General features: G+C 32.7%; 2 protein-coding genes across 2 annotated transcripts; both read right to left on the reverse strand.

Moving 5' to 3' along the window:
* Positions 1–970: 970 nt before the first annotated feature.
* LOC143080352 (pterin-4-alpha-carbinolamine dehydratase-like) lies at positions 971–7095 on the reverse strand. Its single transcript, XM_076256164.1, has 4 exons — positions 6975–7095; positions 5098–5235; positions 4596–4676; positions 971–2245 (listed from the first exon to the last, which is right to left on the reverse strand). Exons 1-4 carry the CDS (start codon positions 7041–7043, stop codon positions 2144–2146), a joined length of 390 nt encoding a protein of 129 aa, XP_076112279.1. The 5' UTR covers positions 7044–7095; the 3' UTR covers positions 971–2143.
* A 2326-nt stretch (positions 7096–9421) lies between these two features.
* Positions 9422–11373, reverse strand: LOC143078327 (uncharacterized). Its single transcript, XM_076253217.1, has one exon. The coding sequence runs from the start codon at positions 11370–11372 to the stop codon at positions 9705–9707; it is 1668 nt and encodes a 555-aa protein (XP_076109332.1). The 5' UTR covers position 11373; the 3' UTR covers positions 9422–9704.
* Positions 11374–12192: the final 819 nt, after the last annotated feature.

The raw sequence follows: 12192 nt of genomic DNA on the forward strand, positions 1-12192 counted from the left end.
ATCTAGGTCAGGATAATAAAGAAAGATCCAAGTCTAATGTCAGACTTGTACTCAAACAAATGCCTTTACATATCAAATATTGTTGACTGGTATTGTATCTTGACTGAAGATAGATTGTTGACAAAATTTCAAAACTGGACCAATGTAGTTAAAAATTCAGGTCAAGATCACTAACTAATATGTTTCAGATGGACATGGACTAGTTACAAACATTCCAATGAGGTCAAGGCAACATAATTATCAGATGGACATCAACTAACTACAAAAATTTCATATCAAAATTAATTGATTGATGTTTGAGGCTTTTTTTAGCAGTATTAGCTATTTTGGGCGTCAGGTTTTACTTGTGGAGTAAGAAAACTCATGTAGAGAACCACCAAAAATCAGAAGGAAAAATTGTTTGGAGTCTATGATGATCATAATGTCCTATTATGCCTGAAACAAAGGATACCAGGAATGGTAAGATTTGCTGTATTTTATGTTCCTGGTAAAGCAAGTCGGTACTCCTTCAGATCACATTTGGTATGGTGAAGTTTATGACACTGTACACTATCTGTGGTTTCCTGTGTAGTGTGATACAGCCTTTTTTCTGTTTTGCTCTGTTTTATGGATAACTGTTGATTATTTTTTATTTGATTATTTTACTCTGTTTGTTTTGGGGATATAAGCCAAAAACTAAAATGTTTCTAAAAATTGATATTATAAGGGCTATTACCGGTACTCACAAATTGTATGATTTTTGTGGAAATTTGGTAGGAGATAGACCTTGACCTGCAATGTTTGTTGATGGATTAAATCTTTGGATTGCTTAGCACACTCTAAGGAAGATTCAGATTCAGATACACCAAGTAATGGCAAAAGTTCACATGACCAGGTGAGCTTTAAAGTAGAATGCACAACAACCTTCATTAGCGAAACTTCATTTTTCTGTGCTAAGGCAGGGGTGTAATGCATAAAATCGAATAAAAAATTTCTATTCACTTTCTTTTTTTTATTTCAAGCTACATACATGTACATGATTTTGACAAAATTCCTGCATCAAATCATTTCATGTTCAACACAAACAAATAACATGACTATACAAGTAGTCTAAAGAACACCATTGAAAGTTGAATTTCAGATCAAATATCAACATTCTCAAAATGTAATCTTCAGCAGTGCAAGATTACTTGAATTTCTTTTCTCCATAATTGAGGAATAAAAGTCAATCAATTTCAGTGTTCCAAATTCTTTAGCAACAAAAATTTCAGGATTGATCCAAGACATAAGTTGTTCTCATGAAGAAGAAACCTTATGTACTACTACTTAAAGGAATAGCCTTCATGTGCAGAGCTGGATCTGATAGCAAGTTTGAAATTACTGAAAGGAAATAATTCAAATTTGATAAAAAAAAAATTAAAATTAAATCTCCAGGGTTTCCCCTGTAATTTTGCACTATATACAAATTTCAAAAGAATTTCTAGGTATTTATGGTAGAGAAATATTATAAACTTATCAAGTCTTTAAATGAATGAAAATGAGTGTCAAAATGTACAACCTCTGGCTAACCTGTCAAAAAAATATTCAACTTCTAATGGTATTTATAAATCAAGTGTATAATTTTATCAAAAGCACAACTGTATTACAAATGAATCACTGAACCTGATTGTCAGTCATGACTAGAACTGTTGGACGAAATTACTGAAGCTATACATAATCTTATTCATGTGTTTCATCAACTGCTCTCTTATGTTTAAGCAATTTTATAAGAAGCAATTACTAACAAATAATCATTTTTTTTTTCATTTAAGAAATTACAAACTTCAAGCTTTCCAGATGTTTTAGATTTTTCTTTTATCGAAATTTGAATTGCATTTTTTTCTCTCCTTGCTAGGTTTGAGCAGAGTTATAGAGACTAATGGACAATTTATTTGGTACACCCAATTAATGAGATAAAAGTGATAAATTTTCTTGACAATAAGATAATAAAAGGCTTTTAGATATATCATAACAATAAGAGATTCAAAACTCAGTCAATAACAAGTTCCTACATACATTTACAAACACAAGCAACAAACATTGTTATATATCTAACATAAATGGCACCCAGCCCCTGAACATTATGATGGAATGTATTAATAGATTAATAAATCAATCAATGACTTTATTTTTCTACAGCTGTAGCGGCAGTTTCTATAAATGTAGCTAGCTTTACATCTTTTGTTGACAATCCACCTACATCATGTGTACTAAGTGTAATTTGTACCTGAAATTTACAAAAGGGAATTAGTCTATAAATCTTCATACACTATTAAATAAATGAAGTAGGAAAATAATAACTTGTTCTGTCAAATAAAAATCCACAAATTTGTAGAACTCTGAAGGAAATCTTAGATACCACTTTACTCTTCTAATCTTAGGGACTAATTTAGTTGTCCCCTAAGTAACAAGAAGGGATAACTCTGACAAGGGCAATATAGAGTATAAACAAGAATGTGTCCTCAGTACACGAATGCCCCACTCGCACTATCATTTTCCATGTTCAGTGGACCGTGAAATTGGGGTAAAAACTCTAATTTGGCATTAAAATTAGAAAGATCATATCATAGGGGACATGTGTACTAAGTTTGAAGTCGATTGGACTTAAACTTCATCAAAAACTACCTTGACCAAAAACTTTAACCTGAAGCGGGACAGACGGACGGACGAACGAACGGACGGACGAACGAACGGACGGACGGACGCACAGACCAGAAAACATAATGCCCCTCTACTATCGTAGGTGGGGCATAAAAATGTGATGATTTGAAAATTCCTTATCAAAGAAACCACACCAATTATTTTGTATGCTAGATGTGTTATTCGTCTACAAAGGACTAACATATGACACTTGATTCAAAAGAGATTAAAAGGCCAAATAAAATACAAAGTTGATGAGGACCAAACATTCCAAAATTATTGCCAAATACAGTTAAGGTAACCTATTCCTGGGGTAGAAATTTCTGGAAAGAGTTATGAAGGAAACTGAATATTCTATCTAAAAAGATAATGTGTGTCTTTATGGAAATTTAATCTATTTACCGGTATGTAATTTTTTACCTTTTATGTCTGTTTACAGTGATATTGTTTGCCTTAAATTAATGGAGAATAAAGGCTTTTTCCCCTTGAGGAAAATCCCAATTTGAAAAAAAATGGCTTAAAATTATTCCCAAAAAGACAACTTTTTTCCCAAACAGTGCAGTCTCAGTAGTAATTGTGCATGAATTCAAACTGAAAAACACACATTTATACATTTTTCATGTATAAAATTACTATATTTGCAGATTCGAGGGTCTATTTGTGTATCATCACTGACAAAAAGGGGTATTATTTCAAAGCAGGGTTGGACTCTTGAAAGGAGGGGTTTGAAATTAAAGTTTCAGTCAAATTTATGATTTATTCTAAATTTCCCAATTTGATGAAAATTACGCATATTTTCCCTGTTTCCCAATAAAAAAGGGTAGAGGTAGTTTTGAAAAAAGCTAACAATATCACTGGTTTATTTTGTTCCCACATTGCTGTCAATATAACTGAATTTTATGCAACTGTCTTACAAGTGAGAGTGTTAGCTAGCTATAAAACCAGGTGTAAATGTATCCACCATTTTCTACATAAGGATATGTTTGTACCAAGTCAGAAAAATAGCCAATGTTTTCCATTTGTCTGATGTGTTTTAGATTTAGATTTTCCCATTTGATAACTTTTGTTTTGAATTTTCATTTGACTTTGGTATTTTTGTTATTTTACGGTTTAACAAATTGTACTAACAACCCTGAAATGATTTTCTTCCAAGAAAATTCAATCTTTGTTTCGTTAATTTTCGCTATGATCACTATGCTAAAAATATAGAGGCAACTGGCTGATTGGATGAATAATGTGATGTGACATGATTGGATGAATAATGTGATGTGACAAATTTATGGAAGACTGATAAGCACATAGTTGATAAATTAACAAATGAGGTCACCTTTTCCCCTTAACATTTGATAACTTTTTTCCAAATCACAGTCTCAACTGTCATGACTGTCACATCTATTTCCTTGTGTCTTTATGAATAGTTGTCACATTGGCCTTAGAACATCGCAATATCAAATACATAAATCAGATACTGTGGATTCATTAGTATTTGTTCATGGGATTCTTGGGTACAGGTTAACCATGAAATCATATGTTCAACAAATAACATATTTTCAAAAGGCTTTGTATACAGAGACCGGCAAAACCATGAAATCAAATATCCACGAAAATGCAAGTTTTCAGCAATCCACAAAATTGATATCCACGAAAATAAATGAATCCACAGTATCCAGCAATTTGTCCCATGTGAAGCAGGATCTGCTTTACCCTTCTAGAGTACCTGAGATCACCTCAGTTTTTGTGGGGTTGGTGTTGCTCATGCTTTAGTTTTCTAAGTTGTGTTGTGGGTAGCTCTGTTTGTCTTTTCATAGTGTTTTTTTCTTTTTTCCCCCATGAGATTCAGTTTGTTTTCCGATTATGAGTTTAAATATGCCTTTGGTATTTTTCGCCTCTCTTCTATCTAACTGATAATCTAAATAAGCAAGATTTTGACTACTTACTTTGTTATAGACATTAAACCATTCTGGATGATGGTCCATCTTGTCTGCTAGTAAAGCTATTCTGGTCATAAAACCAAACGCCTGGAATGAGAATTTTTATTAATAAGGCATGCAATTTTGTGTGACTGAATAAGTAATTTAAAGCTAAAACATTGTTTAGTTGCTGCTTCATAGATTTTTACTCCACAGGTAATTTATCTCATTAGATATTTACTATTAAGAAGTGGTGACAAGAGGTGTCACACTTTTATTTGTATTTTTTCCCACTTTCCACTTTTTCTGAGATCCCACTTTTTTATCCCCTTTATCCAACATCCTCTCTATTTTTTTACTCTAGATATCCCATTTGCCTAAAGCATGTCATCACCTTTATCAAGATGTTAAAAGACTGTCCTTAAAAAATCTCTATAAATCATGTTTGTTATTTTTCAACTAAGAAATGAATTGAGTTTAAATTTTTTTTTTCATCAAATTTACAGATTAGTACTTGCTGCATACCAACCTGATTAAAATCTTTGAAGAGAAATTCTTTATAAATTGCATCCCGTCCTTCAACCATTGTCCATCCAGCTCCAGTCAGTGGAGTTAAAACGGTTCCTCTTTCTACTTCAGTTAGTTTAGCTTTTTTTGCTTCTGATGCCTAAAATAAGTATAAAAGTTATGAACTTTGGTCAACTCTAAATATGCTGCTTGATTGGGCAAGACTTCTTTTGAAATCCCATCCATATATGTTTATGCTTATTCTATCATTTTCTCAAAATTTTCATTGTACTAATGAACTCAAAATCGTTCAATTTTTTTTATGTCATGTTTTGAATTCCCACATCTGCTCAGAAATCTACAATGTACTTCCTTTTCCCGGTCTCGTTTGCATGAAACTTTGAGTAAAACATATATTTATCAGTCTAGTATAAAATAGGAAGGAACCCAATATCAATTTCATTTTTAATAATTCCTTGATATGAAAAAACATTACCTAATGATAGCGTTTCTTTGTTTACATTGCATATGACGTCATAACTTAAAAAAAGTCACAACTAACAACAGAACCAAAATCAAAAATGTTACGGTATTTCCGTTTCTTTTTTATAACAAATATTTAAGTTACAAAAAAATAATTCATACCGACTTCGTCCCCATTTACAGGTAATGCCTGCCTCATATTAACAATGACTTGGATGAATGTGTAAGTCAGAACTGGCTTAACGTCTAGTAGCAAATATACCATGCATCATGTGCAAATGTAGTCCGAGATTACTCTGACGTCCAACAGCTGTTTTGCCAGACAAGCTGGGGCCGTGGGACGTCAGAGCTCGTCCCATATCAAAAAGTGGATATTTGCCCACCCAAAATAGATGTGCTGCTTCGTCGCTTCTGGTGCCGACTGACGGCCTTGGAATTATATAAATCGGGCATCAATCTGTTCATTTTTCATTTATCTCTTCATTTATGTAAGTTTCACCTACCTGCCAACCTTTATTTTCTTATTATTAGACTATTTTCACAGTGACCCATCAATTTCGGCATTTTTACTTTCACTTTCAAATGGACGTCAAGTTACGAGAGAGTTCGTGGTCTTGAGACTCAAAATATGCAAATATTTATATTTTTTCACCTCCTTTATAGATCAATGTTTAACATTTAGTAGCCAACCATGATTTTTCACCTCCTTTACAGATCAGTATGAAGCATTTAGTTCCGACCACGTTACAATTGGAAGCTCTCAGACATTTAGATAACTTGCATCGTAAATGAACGAGGTGTTACATTATGGACATTTGCATAAATCATCACTGTTTTCTCGTGGTCACGTGATAATCTTTGAAAATGAAAGGCAAAATGCCGAAATCGATGGGTCACTGTGAAAACTGTCTAATGATGAGAAAATAAAGGTTGGCAGGTATGTGAAACTTACATAAATGAAGATATAAATGAAAAATGAACAGATTGATGCCCGATTTATATAATTCCAAGGCTGTCAGTCGGCACCAGAAGCGACGAAGCAGCGCATCTATTTTGGGTGGGCAAATATCCGCTTTTTGATATGGAACGAGCTCTGACGTCCCACGGCCCCAGCTTGTCTGGCAAAACAGCCGTTGGACGTCAGAGTAATCTCGGACTAGTGCAAATGGTGCATGTTCAGGACGATTGATATATATGAAAATTATTTTTAATATTACAACCATCACTGCATGAATAAGACTAACACGAATCGATGTTGTAATTTGTCTCTATTACCATTGGTTCGTGTGTTGTCAGTGTTTGTAAAAAATTATGATGACAGCCTACAAAAACGGAAATTTCATCTACAATCGGTAAATCTTTTAGTCATGTAACTATGGAAATATAATGTTCATTCTAAACATAGCTGACACTTACCATTTTAGCAAAAAATCGTTGACAAGGGCTTTTATTAGAAAATAATACCGGTTGCAATATTTTTAACATTAAAACAAATTATCGAGCCTTTACACGAAAGAGTTTTATTTGGTACAACTAATCACCAGATTTACCTTTCCCAAAACACAAAGTATAACGAACCCCTATGGACACATTTAAAGACAAATGATATTCAATTCGTGAATTGGGTTTACCAATCCGTGATTTCAAATTCATAGTCTGTGAACTCGGATGCAATTCAAAGCAATAATCTTCATTCTCGGTTTCACAACCTGTCACTTCGTTTTATAATCATCATAGATATAATTAAATCATAATATTCACTAAATCTGTAGATTCAAACCCTTGGGTCATAAAGGTCAAGAGTCTTTTGAATGAACTTGGAATGTCTTATATCATCAATAACTTTAATTATGTTAAAGGTAATTTAAATTCTATTAAACAAAGAATTAATGACCAATGTTTGCAAGTTCAAAATGCAAATATATTTGAATCCAAAAAGTTAGACTTTTTCAAGGGTGTCTACATAATGGGCAGAAGACCACCCTATGTTGATATATTGAAAAACAGAAGTGACAGAGCTGCAATATGTAAGATCCGTATAAGCGCTTATATACTGATGATTGAAAGAGGGAGACATCTAAATATTCCCAGAAATGAGAGATACTGCTCTGTATGTAATTCTGGTCAAATTGAAAATGAAAAACATTTTCTTTTACATTGTGAAAAACACTCAACTAAAAGGGACATATTTTACCATAAAGTTTCAAATATAATTGTTGACCCTACAACATTTCAAAAACATGAAAATAATATAATCTTTTTATTAAATAATAATTCATACACAATCCTAAAATTGACTTCCTCTTTTATCTGACAGTTTGAACCTGCGTAAAGCTGAACAAACTCTATAAAATTGTCAATATGTCTAATTCATAATCATTGTTTATAATATTACATATTAATATAGTCATTATTTTCAATACTTATTATGTTTGACCAACTATGTAATTGATATACCATGAGCCTTAACCATTTATTGTTGATGAGTTTGTGCTAATAAAATATTTGTATTTATTTGTATTTATAATATTATATCTATGCAATCATGCAGTCATATCTCGAACTAAGACGCCTATACTAGATCATACTTCAGTTGACATATATAACTGGTCGACGACCAGTACCGTCATTTAACATGTTAATACTAGAGATAAACCCAACGCCTTCTCATCGGTTGCAAAGTTGATTAAATGTAGAAAATAGATATACGAAGATGTGGTATGAGTGCCAATAAAAGGTCCCAAAAATGACATGTTTAAAACCAGTCTAACGGGAAAACCAATAGTCTAACCTATACAAAAAACGAAAACACTTATGAACCACATCAACAAACGACAACTACTGAACACCAGATTCCTGACTTACGAAAGGTGCAATCAAATGCAGCAGGTTTAAACGTTTTAATAGGTACCAACCTTAGCCCTTATCCGAAACATTAATGTAACATCACAACATAAAAAGGACACATTATGAAATATCAATTGAAATGGCTTTACTCAATCAGAGACATGTCACTGACTCAATTAAAAGAGATGTGAACACAAGTGAAAATACACCGAACGAATAAATTTGATCTTTGACAAGGAACAACAAAATTATTTACTTTGGGAAAAAAATTCCGTTTTCACTTACACGTAATTCGAATATTTCGCCACACTATTTTTAATATTTTCCACCTTTAATAATTGTTAAGTATGACGATATATTTTTACTTCTGTTCTCGTACTATGAACAACACACTTATATATTTTGTAACATACATGATTCCGTATCCCACTGTATAAATTACAACAAAATTATTATTGTTTTTCATTTGCGATATTTTGTTCAAGGTTGTGGTTGTCTTTCTTATATTGTTTTACATATTACCCGTTGTTTAATTTACTTTGTATTCTCATTGTGTTACAGATCAAATTTATTTGTTCAGTGTATGTTTACTTGTTTTTGTTTATATGTCCTTTGATTGATATCTTATAGTATGTCTTTCTATGTTGTGATGTTACGCTAGTGTTTCAGGTTGGGTGAATGTTGGCGCCTATTGAAACGTTTAAACCTACTGAATTTGTTTGCACCTGTACTAAGTCAGGAACCATACATATGGATAAATAGCCAGACAAGCAATGCAATTGTATTAAGTCACCTTGTTCTCTCGTTTGGTTTCATCTGATTTAATTGTGGAACGATCCTCAAATTAAAGAAAAAAATCACTATAGTCCTGACAGAATGTTTATCAAATATATGTTTAATGATTAATAAATGCAAATAACAATCACCATTATAATAAGTATCAATTATAAATTATCTTAAATTTTGTTATTTTGATTTTTTTTTAATTAAAAAATAGATCAAGTAGAATGCATATGTGATGTTTATTGAAGTTTTGATTAATTTTGATTTTTTTTTTAATATAAAAAACAATTTCGACTATTTATATGAGACCTTTATGTAGGTCAAATTATTTTTGAGAACACAAGGTGCCTGTGTCCAATTTTATGTTGTTTAATTTGCTATACATTTCGTGTCATTTTTTAAGTGGACTATTTACACTTTTTCGTTTTGATCACACTTATAAACATCGTCAAGCGAAAAGTTTATTTGGAGCTGAATTCCTTTCCTTTTCTCTTCGAATAAGTCGTTGCTAACATCTTATAAAGAACACGAGAAAATAACAATTTTTCGATTATCATAAGATACAAATAGCTTAAGAAAATCATGACTGAAAGTCATACCATACGGACATTTAAAATCATGTTCGTTAACATTAATAACATCTAGGAATTTACCATCAGGTGTTAGTCGTTGGATGTTATTTGAACCTCTACAGGAAACATACAGGTTTCCTTTCACATCGGTTTTTACAGCTTCAGGTTTGCACAAATCTTTTGAACTATATCTGAATAGTTCTTCGCCATTTAATGTGACACAACCCGTCGCGTTGTGAGCATTATCTGTATAACAAATACACCCAAAGGGACCCGGATGCAAATAGAATAGTACGCTAGTTGTACTTGGAACTTTGATTTCAGTCTTTAGTGATCCCCTTTTATCAAGTATATAGATATATCCACCGTCTCCACCAACACAGATGTCATCATTCACAACAGCGACACCTAAACATCTTCCAGGCACAGGAAATGGAAAAGAGGCTTTCATTTTTTTAAAGTTCATAAACTGAATTGCTTTCTGATCAGGTAGAGTAACGACAGCTTTGTTTTCACCAGGTATAACAGCTATATCCCATGGTTGACCAGACAACTTACAGTCCTGTAAGTAATCAGCGCTGTAACTGTAGACAAGCAGATTGGTACTATAACGATTGCAGACGAGAAGACGTTTATCGTCTGTCATAGTTATTCCGGTGATCCATACATCACCTGGACGCTGGATTTCTATTTTACGTTCTACAGTAAACCGACGTGCGATTTGAGGAACATTTATAGGTATTTGGACTTGTTGAGCTTTTGGTGGCTTATATTCGATCGTGCATTTTGAAGACTTTACTTCAATGGATCCCAAAGGCTTTAGTGCTATTAGTATATCATCTGGTGGCTGAAACGTTATATGTGATTCCTCTAGAGTTGGTATGATCTCTTGTAGCTTGGCTTCGTATTCAACTTGTTCCCATTTACAGTAATTCATTAGAACGAATATTTGCTTCTCTGAACCATTTTCGGATACTTGGTTTAGTTGATTTGACACATCTTCTACACACCTCTTAAACCTTAATAAATTATCCTTTATAGATTCAAATGTGGCTCTCTTGTTTTGTTTTGCGCAGCAAATCTCTGATTTCAGTTTTTCTTCTAGTTGGTTTAGCCGTTTGATGATATTTGTTTTGACACTTAAAACCTGCTTCGTCACATATTCTTCATCTTCATCAAGGCTTTGTATATTAAAGTCACAATTTGATATCATCTTATTCAAAGTTTGTTCAATGCTGCGTATTCCTTCATTTACATCATTAAACATCGGCGAATGTTTAACTCCTTGTGAAGCAACTTCTAATGGAATGAACCTCTCACATGTACGATGATCGTTTTCCATGCATGATCGACAACAGAGGCAATCATGATCGGAACAGAAAAAGTCAAGGTACATATTAGAGTGTTTGTTACACATATTCATTGAAGCATTCTTTTCTTCCAAAACAGGTTTAATTTCAGCCAAATGGTGGTTCAAAAATGCTTTAAACTTGCTGTGTACATCGAGACATTGCTGACATAAAGTTTCCTGACAATCAGAGCAATATTTGATGGCAGGAGATAATACGTGTTTGGATGCACATAACTGGCATGATGACCCTGAAGAAGCCATTTTTTTTTCTGAAATATTAATTTGAAATGTTATACTGCTGTAAAAACGCTCGTTATATACAGAGGTAAATGTGCATCGGTTACTTCAGCTGTAACATAGCGGACTACCTAATATCAAAATCAGAAAAAGAATTTGTTCAGGGCAGCGATAACCGAAATTACTAGACTAACGGTGACCGGAAATCCAAATTGTATTAGTTTTTCTTTGATTAAAATGCTAGCATGAAGATGAAAATATCAAAATGAAATAATAAAAAAAAACGAACTGCTAGCAGAGGCTTCAAACGAAATCGTTGCATGTGTCAAGTCTATTATTTGTAAAGGAAACTTCACAAATAATTCAGATGAAATAATTGCAAAAACATACTAAGAGAAAACTAAACAAAAATCCCGATAAATACCTTTGTAGGAACTGCACAATTGCAAATTATGATGGAAATTCTAAGAAAATTTTAATGAATTCGAAAAAAGGGACAAAGGAATAGAAGAAGAGAAAAAAGAAAATGTCAGGCTAAAATTCACCCCATTATTTTTAGTCTGAATATCTGTGACGGTTTTACAAAATTCTGTCAAACGAGACAGCAGTTGTGTTTACAAAAAATGGGCAGACAGAAGAACGAACGGTCAGACGAAATCTTATTCAGATAAAAAAGATATATGATAAGTCAAAAGACAGACAATATGTGATTTCTTTCCTTTTACTTTACACAAGGATTATTCATTCCAAAGGAATAGAAATTCAGAAAGTATAATAATAAAAGTACCTAAGAAAATGGTAAAATCAAACGCTCATACACATCAAACAACTGGATAACAACTGT

This window comes from Mytilus galloprovincialis, chromosome 6 (genome assembly GCF_965363235.1).
Source record: "Mytilus galloprovincialis chromosome 6, xbMytGall1.hap1.1, whole genome shotgun sequence".
In the NCBI taxonomy this organism is placed as follows: domain Eukaryota; kingdom Metazoa; phylum Mollusca; class Bivalvia; order Mytilida; family Mytilidae; genus Mytilus; species Mytilus galloprovincialis.